The sequence below is a fragment of the Ipomoea nil genome, unplaced genomic scaffold, assembly GCF_001879475.1.
Source record: "Ipomoea nil cultivar Tokyo-kokei standard unplaced genomic scaffold, Asagao_1.1 scaffold2662, whole genome shotgun sequence".
In the NCBI taxonomy this organism is placed as follows: domain Eukaryota; kingdom Viridiplantae; phylum Streptophyta; class Magnoliopsida; order Solanales; family Convolvulaceae; genus Ipomoea; species Ipomoea nil.
The window spans coordinates 1,644,899-1,663,383 of record NW_017619090.1 but is presented as its reverse complement, the minus strand read 5'-3'; the positions used below and the strand labels follow the sequence as shown (position 1 = coordinate 1,663,383).

Here is an 18,485-nt window from a genome sequence, read left to right as displayed (position 1 = left end):
GTGTTAGGAATCTTTCTGATTATTCTTGCTTTAATTTCAAAGTTTCATTCTTGCTTTAATTTCATGTTAATGTGGCTGAATTTTATATATGTATTCATAAACCATCTTGGTTGGCGTCAAGACAGGTTGGGAGTTATGAAAAAACTAATCTGGTACTGACTTGAAAGGTGCATCCTACAATTAGGGCGTGTGTGATCTGACAAAAAAGGGTGAAATTTTGTTTTGCACGGTTTCATACTTTCATTGATCTTTCTCATTTTGGTTATTTATCCATATATCTACACTCTACAGTATGTACCACTTTTTCTTAATTTGTGCCATATATTTACTGCAATATAAATATATATATATATATATATATATATATATATATATATATAGATTAGCCCTCATATGCGGCGGGGGTGTACAGTGCGGCGGGGTTCTAGAAATACACCACATGTACCAACAGTGTAAGAAAAACACGCCACAATGAAATGCAAAAAAAAAAAAAAAATGCAATACACCTAAAAAAAAATTCATCACCCCTAATGGTGTATTTCCGAACACTGTATGGTGTTTTTACTCACACCTAATGGTGTGTTTTTTGTGGTGCGTACCTAATTTGTGTGTGTTTTTTGTGGTGTATTTCCTAACATTGATGGTGTATAATCGCTCAACTATTAATGACGCCGCACCGCTACACCGTATGCCCCGCCACACCTGAAATTAACTCTATATATATATATATAACATATCTCTCACCTCCAATAATATCTCTAATTGAAGTATAGGTTCCTACAACTGCAATCAAAGATCCCATAACCAAAATCATGACAATAACACACAACTCTATATCTCCAACCTGCGTTTTAGGCTGGAAAGTGTATATTAATTTGTGTTATTTACATAATGACTTTAATAATACAAATAAATAAGTTACTATATATATGTGTGTGTATGTGTGTGTCTATATAGAATTGCATTCAGGTGCGAATGAAGCGCCCATGAAGGAATATGCGAACGAATCAGCGCGCGACACCTGTCCAGATCTAATGGATTAAAAAAAACGTGGTGGCATTTTAGTAAATAATTGAACATAGAAGTGCAAGTAAAATGTATTACAAGTGCATGTAAAATGTATTATAGGTGCAAGTAAAATTTACACTGAGCGTCAATATTAAGTGCACCTATAGTTATAAGTAGTTGCATCTATAGTTATAAGTAGTTGCACCTATAGTTATAAGTAGGTGCACCTAGGTGCATGAATGTTTGCGGGAAGTGAATGTTAACAAGGAAAAATTACATGCACTTATAGGTGAAATTAAAGTAGGTGCACCTATAGTTATAAGTAGGTGCACCTAGGTGCATGAATGTTTGCGGGAAGTGAATGTTAACAAGGCAAAATTACATGCACTTATAGATGAAAGTAGGTGCATTTGCAAGTGCAATGTAGACATGTGGTTAGCATTCATCAACAAACAACATTCAACAGACATGAAAGCACAAACAATAGTATTACCCCAAGATTTATCTGGTCAACAAAATCATCATATCCTGGAAGCTTTGTGTGGGGAGCATTCTAAAAGGTATGTAATCAAATGGAACTGCATAAGGTAAATTCTTAATAACTTCTTCAAAAAATCTATGCAGAAACCAGTTGCAGTTGTTCTGTTTGTCTGAAGATCCACCGTCACTTTAACGAATTGTTCAAGCCCTCCCTGGAGATGTCCGAAGATTTCGCCCGAGTTCTGCTGGAGATTAGGAAGTAAATTCCACATCATCACCATTTTTATTTAAATAAAATTACATGTTAGCAGTGTGGAGTGACAACCTAGAGGTAACCTGCAAAAAAAAGCTAATCGACAAATTTTTAGAGATAAGTGTGTCCAATTAGACTATGATGATTTTGTTGACCAGATATAGAATTATAGTAGGAATAGAAAAGTATGAAAGAATATATTCTATTAAGAATTGTATTACACTATTTTACAAGATTAGAATATGAATTTTAATGTAGAATTATATTAGGAATAGAAAAGTAGAAAAGAATATATATTCTTTTAGGGGGGAAAATGTAAAAAATGCCCCTCTATAATATGCCAATTATCAATGTCACCCCTGAATTATAAGTGGTGTAAATGTTACCCCTCAATTATCAAAATGATGCACATATAGCCCTTCCCGTAACGGACCTGTGGTTCCCCACCGCTGTCCATTACTGGTACTTCGAATCGAGGGAGGGAAAAAACAACTAAATTACATATTTACTCCGACTTAACGGTGTCGTACACTAACGGGGAACCACATGTCCGTTACGGGAGGGACTATATGTGCACCGTTTTGATAATTGAGGGGCAACATTTACACCACTCATAATTCAGGGGTGACATTGATAATTGACATATTATAGAGGGGCATTTTTTACAATTTTCCCTTCTATTAGGAATTGTATTATACTATTTTACAATACTAGTAGGTGCACCCGCGCGATGCGCGGCTATATATATATTATGATATATATACAGTATAATATAATTAGATGAAAAAATATATAGTTTGAATTCGTAATAGTATGATATATATACAGTATAGAATATAGTTATTAGACCTTTAAAAATGTGAAATGAAAAGTAGTGATTTTATTCGACATTGATGAAAATAGTAGTTTTATTATACATTAAGAGACTCTACCTATATAGTACATAAAATATGACGTATAATATAATAAGAATAAGAAACCTAATAAGAAACGTATTATTGAAACAAATTGTTAATTGTTATTATACATTATTGAAAACTTCTTTGTACACAACATTTTTAGTCGTACTAAGACATGGTACACTTTCCCCGCAAATCAAAATTTTCAAACCCCTGGGGTTACTAACTCTTGAAACAGCTACGTATAGTTGTCCATGGTTAAAGACCGGTTTTTTCAACAACAACCCAACTTTAGCAAGCGTTTGTCCTTGACTTTTGTTGATTGTCATGGCATAGGATAGCATCAAGGGAAATTGCTTTCGTTGAAATTTGAAAGGCAATCTAGGATCTGACGGTGTAAGAGACATCCTAGGAATCAATACTCTGGTTCCTGCATTTGTACCGCACATGATTTGGCCTTCCAACACATGGTCAGCCAACCTTGTAACAATCAACCTTGTACCGTTGCATAATCCTAATGTGTGATCAATATTTCGCAACAGCATAACAGGTGATCCAACTTTCAATGTCAACGCATGATTTGGGACTCCAGAACATCTCAATGCATTCAAGAATTCCGGAGTGTGCAAATCCGCTAACATGTCCACATTGGCATCTGACTTACACACAGAATCACAACTCAGGTATGTCTTACTCTCAGCGGGATTATGGTCATTCATGTATTGGTTAATGGCATCTACCACATCCAAGGTTGGAGCTAAAATTGCACTATGATTAAGATATGACAAATCGGCAAGTCCCAGTCGGAAATTGGGGAAAGTGCTATCAACAATTGTAGCAATAGGGTCATCTTCGCACTTTAACAACAAATCTTCTGGAATAGTAATCTCTGACTCCCCATCCAGTTGACACCCAATCATTCCGTCACCTATATTAGCTATCCATTTAGCAAATTCCTCGATCTCCTTGCACTTGGATTCTGATTGAACACTTTTCAAGCGTAGATTCTTAGTCAGCCTCAAGACTTTACAGGATTGCCATAGATAGGATGAGCTAATGCTCGCACGAACTATATCAGGTCTAGTACCCTTGGGAATGACTGGTAAAATTTGCCTGAAATCGCCACCCAAAACAATTGTTTTGCCACCGAATGTCATATTAGAACTCCTTGGATTTATGAAGCGCATCAAATCCCGCATAGTTCGATCCAAAGCTTCAAAGCAGAATTTATGCATCATTGGGGCTTCGTCCCATATTATCAGCTTTGTTTGCACAAGAAGTTCCGCCAGTTCACTGCCGTTCCTTATGTTGCACGTGGAATCTTCATTAACAGATATCGGTATAGCATATCTGGAATGCGCCGTACGACCACCAGGTAATAACAGCGAAGCTATGCTGCTAGAAGCAACATTTAAAACTATTTGACTCTTAGACCTTAATGCGGAAGAAAGTGCTCGCCACAAGAAAGTCTTACCTGTCCCTCCATAACCAGATACGAAGAATAACCCACCTTGCTGGCAATCGACGTCAGTTAACACTTCATTGTATATTGCCCTTTGTTCGTCTGTTAACTGCCTTACCAATTCTTGATTCTCTTTCTCTTGTTCTCCACGATCGTATGATAATTCTTCTTGAATCAACCTATTTGCAATAATGTTTAACGCACCAAAATTGGCCGTTGGCATCTCAGGATAGTCCTTCAAACTCTTACCATGATTAGATAATAGCTTTTCAATCTGAACTAAAGCAAAGTTCATTTTCTGCGAATCGGTCAACACAAACTCTGCATACATATATATAAACATTTGTTGTTATAGCTCAAATACATTAAATTTGACTTAATATTCTTTTAAAAATGTACGATTACCTCTGTTCTGCAGTTGTGTACGGATATTGAATTGGGCATCGTCTGATAGATGTTGCCAAACGGCGTGCCAAACTATTTCCGGTTTCCCCATGCAACTGCTCATTAGTAATGTCACAAACAATCTCCTCAATTGTTCCGCTGACGCCCAATGACTGGCTTCATCTATTGCATCAACATATTCGTTGTCATCATCAACTAAACCTCTTGCATAACACGCATCTCGGAATGAGTCATATTGTACTCCATTTACAGTCCTAATATCTTCGTAACTTTTAGGGCCGCGGACTTTGTTGAGCAAACACCTCAAATAGAAGATTTCACCAGTAGCTGGCGGGACATAGATTATACGTCCTATTGAGAACCCTTTCTTTCGTGGCTGCCATTTTCTAAGGTCTTTCTTCCAAACGAATCTTGTTGGCATCTCAACATAAGTAAGCTCTCTGGCACCGGGGTATGTTTTATTAGCTTCAAACCATTCTAAAAACATGCTCTGTGCTATCGTAGGTCTATTCACAATGTTCTCAACCGCATCATCATCTGCAAATATCACACTCTGTTGATTAGGTAGGTGAAAGCTCAACCTCTCTACCGAAGGCGCACGAAGTTGTATATCAAAACCAAACAGACGCCAGACCGCTTCACACGGGGATATGTACCTACAGTCATAGTACATATTTATCTCATCTACTGCTTTCCCATTCTCGTCATCATTGCCTGTTTTGTAAAATTCGGCTATTACTCGATCATGACCCTTGTTAACATACTTGAACAGGTACTTGATTGACCTTGATTGGTTGCACCACTCGACATTTATATGAGCCTTGTACTTGAGCAATAAATATCTATTGTGCGGTACCACATACCTGTTGTCCAAGGCGATACCGTTCTTTGTAACTACACTGCCATTGTCTCTCCTTCTATATACCAGGTAACCATCGTCATCAAACGTAGAACTATCAACAAATCTCTTAGGAAAATGTTTAGAGCATCGCGCATTTACCATGCATGGAGAATTTGTCCTCGCTTTTCCACATGGACCATGCATCATAAATTTCTCTACCGCTTGGTAATACTCAGCATCTTTCTTTTCATCCGGAATCTCTGCGGAAATTATGTTGTCTAGAGTGAGAACTTGCCTAACTTCTTTACTTTTCTCCAGAAAAAGTAATATATGAGCATGCGGAAGACCTCGCTTTTGAAACTCAATTGTATATATGACTGTAACAACATACAAATAAACATAATAAGGTTAAGCAATTACCTAAAATTTATTTAGATAAATTGATTTCAAATAATAAAAAAAAAATATTACCTCCAGCCACAGGGCCAAATAGTTGATTCTTTCGACAGTCAGCTATCAAAGCATCCAACTTAATCTTGAATAAGCGGCAAATTATGTCCGGCCGGTCTTCTGGCTTCAACCTTTGATCTTTTAAAAAGCGTTGCACCTCAGGCCACTTCGGATTGCATGTAAAAGTTATAAATAAATCTGGGTATCCAATCCATCTACATATTGTCATTGCATCTTGGTAGTTTTGTATCATGTATCTAGCACCACCCGTAAAACTCGAAGGTAGTATTATTCTACGACCTTGGGCTGCAGGACTTATTTCACCCCTCGTCAAAGCATCAGTCAATCCACTATAACTCTCACACCTTAGGCTTTTTTGGTGTGTCCTTATATAAATTAGTCTTCCAGACTCAACCATTGTGTAGCCATCTACAACGAACTGTTGGAACAACCGTTTGGCAAATAATATGGTACTCGGAGCTGACTGTCTAGATTGTATGCGGTAGCAAAAAAACTCCCTGGGGCTAATCCTCTGTCTACCACCAGAAGAGCGCCTGCCTACTACGTCGGCGAATGCAATGTCCTCCCGATAACCATCTTCGCCATATGGAAACAAAATAGGGTATTGCAGTGGTAAGTATGAAGGATTTAATTCAGTAATCCTCTGTAGGTGGCCACCCTTCGATTGAACAATAATATCACGCTCTCCAATACTTGTATCCAGATCTCCAACAATTAAAGCTGCTACTTCAGAAACTTGAGGCAGATTATATGTCCTCGCATCTCTAGTTCGTTTTCCCAACAACTTTATTTTTACTTCGGCGCATGGATTAATATCCAACTCAGACATAGCCATGCGAAAAGACTTAACCAAGACATTATTTTCATCCAGGTCTTTCTGAATGACATTCACTATTTCTACATGAATGTCATCTTGGTCACCACTACCCCTACAACAACATATACTTCGAATTGATATTTATTTAGATAAAAAATAGTATTTAATGTGTAATTACGGAAACTTCTTTACCTCACAGCATTTATACGGTTGTTCCTTTCATTTGCCGTGTCGTATATGTATAACTGGGCAAAATGAGGTTCTTTGCCTTGTTCTGGAAGTAAAGTGCCCATTAGGTGGTAGTTTTGACCACTTAATCGAAAAATTGGTGGTGCTCCCCCCTTGTTCACGTTCTTGTCAATTTTTTCACCCATTGATGTGAAGCAGAACATGTTGTTGTAGGTCCTAATGTTGTGTAAAAACTCTTTTGATATTTCGTCATTGCCGAAAAAGAGATCAAATATACCTTTTGGTGGCAACTTATTATCCGGCAATTTGATCTTCCCATTGTTGCAACACAACATAAACAGTGGCGATGCTTTTGTTGACAAATTCTTCTTCCTTTCTTCAAACCAAAACAGAGCCCCACAATGGACGCACTGATTCGTTGCATCACCAAAATCGCAGTATTGACCTGAAACCAAATATATACAAATTTAAATACTGATTTATATTTCAGGCACGTATAAAACAAACATACATACCATGTTGTGGACCAGAGGATGTCCCAATTTCCGAGGTCTGCCTAACAACGTTACCCGATATATTTGCATCTGAAATTAAAAAACATTTAAAAATTATTTTTAATATTGAAAGAGTGACCATATGTACTTTACTTATATTTGTTTGAAACACCACATGGGACTATTTTTTTACCATCTATGTTCTGATTTGGTACATCGCTCATTGTATTGTTACTTTCATCTTCAAAGGCAGGTAGCAAGTCTCTGGTTGTTACATGGTCTTCGACAATTGCATATTTATCTAATGGTTTACGAATTGCCAATTCATCTTGTGTTATCGTCGAACCCGGATTTTGTTTATCTTCAATAAAAAATTTCTGGCAATTGCTTGGACCTATTTGTGTATTGCACTGCCGTACTGTACACATACATAATATTAGACAAATTTAAAGAATAACAATATTTAAAGTGACAATTAATTGAGACCACTACATTTTATGGGACTATAAAAAAAATAAGTTGGTAGCACGTACTAACATAAAAAGGATAGAATTCTTAATATTATAAATTAAATACACTTAACATTATAACTTATGCTACCCTAGAATATGAAATAGTAATTTAACTGTATAAGTATTATTATATTTTATTGGAAAAATCACATGATAGACCATGGTCCACAATAATGTGTGCACCATAAATAGGAATAAAAGTGGAAAAGTGTATTTCAGCAAAAAATTGATATTAGAAATTGATATTATCAAATAAATCATATATCAGCAAAAAATTAGTGAAATTACAATTCCACACATACTTATATGTACCATGAGTTACATTATAATTAAATTACACATAACAAAAAAAATATAACTATTTGAACAAAAAATTAGAAATTGATATTATCAAATAAATCATATATCAGGCAAAAATTAGTGAAGTTACAATTCCACACATACTTATATGTACCATGAGTTACATTATAATTAAATTCACAAATAGTCTATAGCAATTCAGCTTAGGGCATTTACCGATAGTGATGTTACTCAATGGTGTGATATTTTCAGACAAACATCCTCGCTGGGGATTAGTGTAAGGAGTAGCTGTCGTCCGTTGGTCTTGATCTTGAGCAGCATTATTCGTAAAAGAGGAGCAACCGAAATGATTTGCTGTGATTGAAAATATACCATTAAATTAAGAACTAATTCCAATAATTATAACTCGAAACAATTAAGTACACATAACATAAATAATTTTACAATTGCACAACTTTAATACGTAATCAAATAGAATTATGTAGACGATGGTCCACATTCTAACTTAAATACAATTCAAATCTAAAAGTATATATCATTAAGTACAATGTATTCAATTAATTACACCTAATCAATTAATTAGAAATTGATATTAAACATAAATTACATTACAATTATAACAATTAATTTGACAAACAGCTTTGAACAATTAACAGTATAAGGACATTTAAATTAACAATTAATGTATATCAATTCATATATTGGGATTTACCATTACTGATGTTACTGAATGGTGTGATATCTGGGGACAAACCACATCCCAACGGATTTTGGGTTCGATTATTTGGCGTATGTTGCTCTTTCCCTTGACCAGCATTAGTCATTAATGATGATTTGCAAAAATTATTTGCTGTGAGGAAAAAAGAATCAATTAAAAGACGATAAAAACAACAGTAAGTACAACAATTGACATTTTTAAAATTAATCACACCTAATGCTATTCATTACGCTAGCCTATAAGTGTAAATTGTAATTGTTTTAAATAAGGTTTACATAATAAGTAGACCAATAAAAAGGTTTTTTAAATTCACAATGACGCTATATCAATTGAACTTAGTTGATTTACCGTTAGTCATGTTACTCAAGGGTGTGATGTTTTGCGACAAACACCCTCCTAGAGGAATGCGGGAAGGATTTCTTGCCGGAGGCTATTGTTTTCCTTGAGCAGAATTATTCCTTGATGATGAGTTGCCCAATTCATTTTCTGCGAATTAGAATAGAACATTAAAATAAATAATAATCCAAATAATTAAAAATCCTAAAAATGAATTACACATAACACAACTAACAGTACATAATTAATTTCGAATTGTTCAAGATTTACCTAACAATTATTTACAAATTAGTGATTGTGCCACTAAACACACCTAACAGATAATCTAATTGTGATATATATATATATATATATATATATATATATATATATATATATAACCTAAAATTGTAATGGCTATATAATAACACTAATTTTATTTGACAAACTCTTAAGTATAACATTGTCCACAATAAATACCATTACAATTGTTAAGATTATATATCTAATTAATTACACATAACAATTCAAAATTAAATATATAAAAAATAACTATATACATATCTATATATTTATTTATTAATTTATATGTATAAACTATTTAAATATATATATTTTCTGTATATATATAATTTGCCGCACATAATATATATATATATATATATATATATATATATATATATATATATATATATTAATTATTATTGTTTTTCCGGTCGGAATATTGAGAGAAGAGGAAGGAGCTAGGCTGATAAGCCTTCTCCTTCGCTTGACCTCTCCTTCTCTCATGTCTAAACCGCTCTGTTCTTCAGCAATTCCAAACGATCTTCCTATATTTCTCTATCAAGCCTAAATCTAGATCAGTCCTAAGTCGTAATCTCCGATTCAACTGTTCTTATTGAACATTATTTCCGGAGAAATTGTAGTCGGGTCTCGCTTAGCATCGATCCGATTTTCAATACACAATCCCGATCTTTCCTTTCTGTGAAAGATCGTAGTGTTCAACAACGGTAAATGGTGGCAATCGCGTTTCAGTGAAGCTAATTCTCCAATTCTAAGGTTAGTATGCTTTAAATCTACACAAAATTTGTTTAGGGTTTCGTACTTTTCATTGTTCTTTGTTCTAAAATTGATCTACATTTCTGGATCTACGCATGCATATCGACAATTCATAGTCCAATTTATTGATTTCAGATTTGTATGATTCATAGCCATTAGTGTTCTAAACCGTATTCTTTTTAGAAATTACTCTAAAAACACCAAATAGAAATTAGTCTTAACTGTTTAACAATCATTTTCAAAATGGTATAGCTATATTATTATTCACACAAACCCTAACCTTTTTTCGACTTTATCATGTTGTTTTTCATGAACATACTGGAATTTTTTGAGGAGACAGAGAGCATAAACAGAATCGCACAGGAAGAGGATGCTATAATGAAGCTTAATTTGAAGTATTAAAAAGATAAGTTTCGAACTTACCTTTATTTTCATCACTTGGTTTCCTTTTGATGCCTATAATTGTTGATTTAGTGATTTTCCTCATTGCTCTATCTATTGTTTTTACTTGAAAATGTAGATGTGATTTGTCTATTTTACTGGGGTATGAAACTGGCAGGTTGTGTTGGTAGTTAGATGTGGCATCCTTGTTTAGATGGGTTCATTGTAGTTTATTTTACTTTTGCCTTGATTTTGAAAATAGGATTGGAACTGAAGAGTTTTCTCTTAATAGTAATGATAGCTGCCCATCAATTCTATTTAATGTTTAGGCAATGTGTTTAGGCAATGTGTCTCTGGAATTGCAATGCTGTTATCTAATTTCTTTCAAAATGTGGCTGCCAATTTATTCAATGTATGTGTTGTTATTATTTATTCTGGACAGAAATACTAACCTTGTTTATTTTTTTATTTTTAGAGCTACTGAAGAGCAGCCAGCAGAAAAGAATCACTATGGCCTGATCAGAAAATAAGTTAAGACTCTATCTTGATTTGGCTTAGTTTAGATGACTTTGCACTGTTATAGTTTCACAGTTTGTAAGTCTGTTGTAAGAACATTGAACACATACATTAATTATTTGATTCTACTTATAAAATATTATGAACACATTCTAACAATTTTAAATTTTTGGGGTATTTTTTTTAGAATGGAATAGTCCAAGCTTGTGACACATTGAAATGCAGCAAGCTGAAAAGAACCAAGCAATCAAAGACCACTAAAAGCATTATGGTCATATAAGCAAATAGGTTAAGACTTTATTTTTATTTGTCTGTCTTTAGATTAATTTGTATGCATATACTTGCATAGTTTGTAACTTTGTTTACTTTACTTTGTAAATATTCTGAACACAGATTCTAACAAATTTTTTTTTTTTTGTTATTCTTTTTAGAATTAAATAATTCAAGCTTTGAAGAAATTGAAGAGCATCCGTCAGAAAAAAACCAATCAATCAAATACCACTAAAAGCAATATGGTGATATAAGCAAATAGGTTAAGACTTCCTCTTTACTTGACTGTAGTTAGATTAGTTTGTATGCATATACTTGCATAGTTTGTAAGTCTGTTCACTTTAATTTGTAACGCAATACTTTTCCATTACTGGTTTTTACTTTGCTGCATTGTTTTTTTCTATATAAGTATACAATTCTGTAATGTTAGCACAGTAATGTTAATAACTTTTTTTTTTTGCTCTTTGGTCAAAACTGGTATAACTATTTTGTATATATCATAATATACTTTAACTGTGTTTTATTGCAAGCAACAACTTTGATTTTTTAATATTACACACATTCAGTAAGATGTCCTTGTTCAATAAATGGTCCTCGACTATCGAACAACTTCATATATTTTTAATTGTAGTGTCTTTGATATCTTGACTTTGGTGCATTATTTTATTCTATATAAGCATATAAGTGACCTTTGTGTATGATAAACTTTTTTTTTGTTAAGCAGATTCTCATTTATTAGTGAACACAGTAATTTAAATTCGCTTTTTTTACTCTTTGCTTAAGACTGGTATAATGTTCTTGTATGTATCATAAGATTCTTTAATTTGTATTTATTGGAAGAAACAACTTTATTTTATTAATAATACAAACCTTGAAAACTGTCTTTGTTCTCCAAATGGTCCTCGAGTATCGACAATGTTAATCTATTTTTATTTGTATGCTATTTGACCTCTGGTATTTGTTAAATTATTTTATTCTATATTGCTATAAAAGTCAGATATGTTTAGGATCAAAACATTTTTCAGTTTAAAGGATTGTTGTTTTTTTTGTTAAAACAGTAATGTAAATGAATAAAAAAAATCTTCTTTTAGTTGCTGTTATCTAATTTCTTTTTAAATGTGCTAGAAAACATTGATGGATTCCAGCTTGAACATCAATTGATTTCGAGAGATGCAAACAGAGTAAAGGAAGATTGTGCAAATAGGTAATTGGAACTAACACCTTTTTTTAGCACAGTATATTTACATATCTTCATATTAGAATTTCAAACAGAGTTAAAGAAGATTGTGCAAATAGGTATTGAAACAAACTCTATTTTATAGGCACAATATATTTAGATATAAAGTCTTAGAATTGGAAATAGGAAAATATACCCTAAACCCTAAACTTCAAAGTCTAAATTGCTTGGCAAACTATTTCCATCTTGTTTGCCTTCTTAAACCTTGGCCACCTATCATCTTTGCTAAACTTTGACACCTTTCATCCTTACTCTGAATAACCTGTTAGGAAAATTAGGAAAACTGCAAAACAGGCACAATATATTTAGATATAAAGTCTTAGAATTGGAAATAGGAACACATAAAAAACACAATTTAAAACTCTAAATTACTTGCCAAAGAATTTCCATCCCGTTTGCCTTCTGAAACCTTAGCACCTGGCATCTTTGCTGCAAAACAGGCACAATATATTTAGATATAGAGTCTTAGAATTGAAAATAGGAACATATAAAAACACAACTTCAAACTCTAAATTGCTTGCCAAACTATTTCCATTCTGTTTGCCTTTTAAACCTTGACCACCTTGCATCTTTGCTAAACTTTAACACCTTTCATCCTTACTCCTAATAACCTGAAAGGAAAATTAGGAAAACTGCAAAATAGGATATAATAGCAGTATACACAACCATTTATTGTACTAAACAGATAGGTAATTACTAAAAGCATTAGATAAAAGTTCAAAACCATCCATAGAACTGAAAAAAAGAAATTGTCACACCATAGTATTACAAAAAAAAAAATTGTCTGGATAGTGCCCGGCTAACAACAGCCACTTTCAACCATCAATCTGAATTACAACTTTTCCTTTTTTATTTCGGAGTCATTCAATTTCCTACTTTTGGACGATGAAAACTCATCCAAAAGTGACCTTTTAATGGCACCAGCATTTTCTGCATTGTCTTCTCCTTCCTTTTGCGAGGGCTGGACAGTGGCAGGACTATTGACTTCAACTCCAATAGAATCTTCCTATAATTAAGAACAGCAGAAAAACCTATTAGTAACCAAAAAAAAAAAAAAAACCTATAATTTAGGGTTTCAAATTCTTACTCCAGAAACTGCATCAGTGTTAGTTTCCTCCTCAATCATCCTTGACATTAAGTCTTGCTCTTCATGCTCCACAAATCTGTCAGCATAGGTCTTAAGCAAGTGCTCATCCCTTACAACCCTAACAACATTGAATGGGTAATTGGGACCCATCTTTTGGGCCAGTTTGAAGTTGATCTTAAAAAGCATCTTCATACCAACTATAGCATCTAATTCATGTGGCACTTCAACATCAAGCTGTTTAGATAGTTGATAAATAACCAAATTAAAAACAGATAATGTAAACAGTTTAAGAAAAAAAATGTAGACATTAGGTAATAAGAATTTACCTCCTTGTATTTTGCATACAAAATAGAGGCAGGAATACCCACAAGCTCTGTAACTTCCCTATCCCAAAGCAACATGAGAGCATCTCCAGACTTGTCAAGAGCAATAACAACTACTTTGTACCTAACTGTACCCATCATACAACTCTTCTTACACTTAGTACAAAAAAGTGTCCCTTCCTGTTCTTTAAGCTTCTTATTACATCCAAGTTTCAGGCATGATAAGTAATACCAACCATCCTCAAAATCCAACCCAAGAATCTCAGCAGCAACATAGTAGTCCACATCCTATAGTATTCAAAAAAATTGATAAGTATATATAGCACTTAATAATTTCAGTTACATCAAACTACAAAAGGAATTGGTAGTTTAGTGTGTGGATTACCTGTTTCACCTTCTTAATGTCATGGCAGTTAGTGACAATAACAGAAGCATTATTAAAATCACTTAGTCCTGTAGAGTTGGAATGCAGTGTGCCAGTACTGAGACTCCTCATTGGAGTACCCTGAGCTTTCATGCTTCAAAAAGATTAGAAACTTAGTTAGATGTGTCTAAAACACAAAACAACAATAAAGTAGACAACATTTAAACTATCTTTCTTATTTTTAGATATGCATTTGAGTAAAAAGTAGAGCACATAAACTCTTTAAACTATCTTTCTTATTTTTAGATATGCATTTTAGACAACATTTGCCTAAAATAAGTAGTAGAAAGTAGAGCACACAGTAATTAAAATAGCAAAAAAATTAGTAGAAACCAAAAAGAATAGGAGAAATATAAAAGATGGAACTTACTTTGACTTAAACTCTTTAAACTCTTCCCAATCCTCATTAAACCATAGCTTCGTAGCATCATAGGAACTGGTTATTCTCACTTCACCTAAAATAAATGAAAAAAATAGATGCATGTATTTTTAGATATATATTAGGATATATATACAGTATAGAATATTTAGTATTTGAATCTACAGATTAGAAGAGAAAACAGTATAAAAACTCACCACCCACAACTTTGGCCCTACAGCATTGAATGACAACAATCAGTGGTTCAACAGAATCACTATTGCTTTAGAAAGGCCTGTAAAGTGTGATTACTTTCGGAAGTGTCCGACCATGAAGAAGACCGGTATTTATACATACTGAAGATTCAAAAAAAAGGAGATACCGGCATTATATGTTTGGGAAATACCACATCTCAATTAATGTAAATTTGAATATTGCAACTCTTCATATTCTATGTAATCTAGGTATCTCTGTATGTATGTAATGCATATAATTGTTTCTTATATGCCGTAGCAGTTCATTATTATTTGTAGATATTAATAGGAGTGATCTTGGTTACAATACCAAAGAGTTCTACATTAATTGAACTCCTTGGGAACCAAGGACTGTGTAATAATAACAACGGCTAGGTATATTCCCAATAGCGATTCCCATTACACGCGCAGAGTAAAAACGGAAGTAATTCGAGATGCATAACTAAACCAAAACTGCGTCGTTTTCATTGGGTGGGAAACAATGATTGGCAAAACTTCTTGCTTTATTATAGAGTTAGATTAGAATAGGAATTTTAATGTAGAATTATAATACTAATAGGAAAATAGAAAATAATATATTAAAATTTGAGGATTTTGGGCGGAAATTTAAGTTGAGGATTTTTTATTTATTTATTTTTTATATATAGTATAGATAAATTTAGATTATTGCGTATAAGTAGGGATAACCACGGTTCGGGTCAAACTGAACCAACCAAACACTAAAGCAATCGAATTAAAAATTTTCCGGTTATGATTCAGATATAGAACTCAATATTTGAATTTAGATTTACTAAAATTATTAAAAAAAAAAAAAACTAGATCCTAAACCGTGAATTGATAGTTCCGGATCCGATTCACGATTTTGAACCGTCTTTATTTTAAAATTTTATTTTTTATTTTAAAGTAGTCTAATTCAACAATAAATGTATTTTATTTTTTTCAATTCGGAACATAAACCGACCGTTCCGATTCGCGATTTTAATAAACTCTAAATATCGAGTTTCAATTCTAAATTGTAATTGAAATATTTTGATTTGATTTCTATAGTGTCCGTTTGGTTTGAACCAAATTATGGTCTTAATTTGTTTGAGAAAAAAAATAAATGAAATATTTATTTTAAATATTTATTTTAAGGGTAAATATGTTCATTTAACATTTCAAGGGGAAAAACAACCACTTGAATAATTCAGGGGGAAAAGTGTTATAAATATATAACTCAAAGGGAAAAAATGTTATTTTCCCTTTTTAAAAAATTACAAATTATTAAAAACTTTATTGTAAACAACATTAGTAGCTGAAGTACTAACTTTATTTGAATCAGTACATAACAATATTTTTAATCCTTCGAAATTGCTAATCCGAGATGCAGCTACATACATATAAAAAAATTAAAGGAATAGCATATTGATTCTCTATCAAACAAAACAACAAAAGAAAAATACTTATAGCACACATTGAGAAATACAAATGATATATCATGTCAGAATGGAAATTCAACCTTTTGAGAGAAGATATATCATGCATTCATGCCAGAATGTCAAATAAATTTAAAATAGTGCATGAAATTCATGACATTATTAATATGAAATTTCACAATATGACTTTCTAGATTACCTAAACCAAAAAAAAAAAAAAAAAAAAAAAAAACACACACAAAATAAATTCATTCAAATACCTTACCAGATGATGAGTTTATTGTAGATTTAAGCAGATCATCTATAACAAACCAATGCATCAACTTGTATGATATTTATCCACAGAATATTTTAAAACTAACATTAGAAAGAAATTAAAGCTATGAATTAGAATGAAAGAAGCAACTAAATCAATATAATTAATATTTCCAATTTACAAAACCAACATATACCCCTTCCAACAACATGTGTATCCAAACTCTCACATCCCTGTCATCTTCAACCACCACCCTGTGCGAGTAATTGAAACATCCAAATCCTTGCTCCCATAACTCAATCTGCCTCTTCTTCGCATGTTGCTTCGCCTCCTCCGTGTACACATTCAAGTTAGAACAAAAATAGCGACATCAACAATGCAAACCTTTTCAATCACCCAAAAGCTTTTCCAGTTTATCAATGGAATTCATAATAACAATCTCCTCGCCATCCTCACTAATCCATACAGAACGTGAAGTTCCCCAGAACCTTCTTCGACTAACCGCCCAATCCCCTGCATTTTCTAGCCAATTATGAAAGCCCTTTTTACTGTCAAGGAACACAACTCATTAAAAATATCAACTGATAAATTTATTATTGAGTCGTCAAACGGCTACTTTTTCTTTTCTTCTTCGCCTAAATGGGATCGGTATCCAAATCGGGGTCCATATATTTCCGGCAATCTAAGACCTATGCGAAATCCATGGACCCAATCTTGGAACCACTATGCCTCTAAGCCTCTAAGCCTATATATATATACTAATGCAAAGATGATATCGAGAATTGAAAAGGCACCTTGAGCATAACAATTGATCATTACTCTTTATCAATAAATGTTTTCTAGAAATAGGAAAAATGATAAATAGGTTGTTTGCTTAGGAAATCTAATCCATGAACATACACCATTAATTAATAAAATATTTCAAATATTGTAAAACTGTGTAGTTTTCATTAGGCGGGAAACCATGTTTGTGGCTTTTATACAGTGAATAGAGAAGATAGAGATATATAGAGATATAGAGATTATTATTAAGTTTGTATGCATATATGTATTATTAAGTTTGTAGATAGATGTAGATTAAGGCTGTGGAAATAATAAATTCAAAAAAAAAATTTAAATACTATATATACCAAAATTTAATAAAATAAATTTTAATATTTTTTTAAAGGAAAATAAATTTTAATTTAGTAGTTTACAAAATAAAATAACAAATTAAAACTGAAAAAACAAATCAAGCCTAAACAAAAAAAACAACAAAAAAAAAACAAAAAAACAAAAAAACAAAAAAAAACAAAAAAAAAAACAAACAACAAAAAAAGAAGAAAAGAAACGGCTTGATTTCCGTTAACAAAAAAAAAAAAAGGAAACAAAATCAAGCCGTGGCTTGATTTTGCCATTTTGGTTCATAACAAAATTTACAAAATTAAATAACAAATTTACAAAATAAAAGTCAGGTAAATAAAAAAAAAAAAAGGAAGGCTGTCAATTAAATAAAAAAGGAAATCTTGTTCAAAAAAAAAAATAAAAATAAAAAAGGAAATCTTGTTCAAAAAAAAAAATAAAAATAAAAAAGGAAATCAGTTTTAAAAGGCTTCTCCTTGATTTTGATTCAAAATAAGAGTTTTTTTTCCTATGCGTGGCGCGTGAGTGACACGCACCACGTGATAAGCAATGGTAGCTTCTGCACTTTCTCCCTTCTCTAACTAGGTCTCTTGAATCCCTATAAATATATTCCTCAAAT

The 18,485-nt window shown here is 32.6% G+C and overlaps 1 protein-coding gene across 1 annotated transcript; it reads right to left on the bottom strand.

Moving 5' to 3' along the window:
• Positions 1-1,785: 1,785 nt before the first annotated feature.
• On the bottom strand, positions 1,786-17,263 carry LOC109154916. Its single transcript, XM_019302656.1, has 17 exons — positions 17,211-17,263; positions 15,038-15,054; positions 14,832-14,916; positions 14,423-14,555; positions 14,041-14,325; positions 13,715-13,948; positions 13,504-13,633; positions 13,004-13,056; positions 12,832-12,889; positions 8,348-8,485; positions 7,513-7,737; positions 7,341-7,409; positions 6,829-7,270; positions 5,820-6,748; positions 4,508-5,725; positions 3,063-4,423; positions 1,786-1,824 (listed from the first exon to the last, which is right to left on the bottom strand). Exons 1-17 carry the CDS (start codon positions 17,261-17,263, stop codon positions 1,786-1,788), a joined length of 5,469 nt encoding a protein of 1,822 aa, XP_019158201.1.
• Between the last annotated feature and the right edge of the window lie 1,222 nt (positions 17,264-18,485).

What these genes read in the sequence shown, in the direction of transcription:
- LOC109154916 (XM_019302656.1), bottom strand. Translation starts at nt 17,263, where the DNA reads ATGCAGGGGATTGGGCGGTTAGTCGAAGAAGGTTCTGGGGAACTTCAC. An exon ending in TGTATGCAAAATACAAGGAG is followed by an intron (nt 13,949 to 14,040) that starts GTAAATTCTTAT and finishes CTATCTAAACAG; the next exon opens with CTTGATGTTGAAGTGCCACA. An exon ending in ATTTGGCCCTGTGGCTGGAG is followed by an intron (nt 5,726 to 5,819) that starts GTAATATTTTTT and finishes ATGTTGTTACAG; the next exon opens with TCATATATACAATTGAGTTT.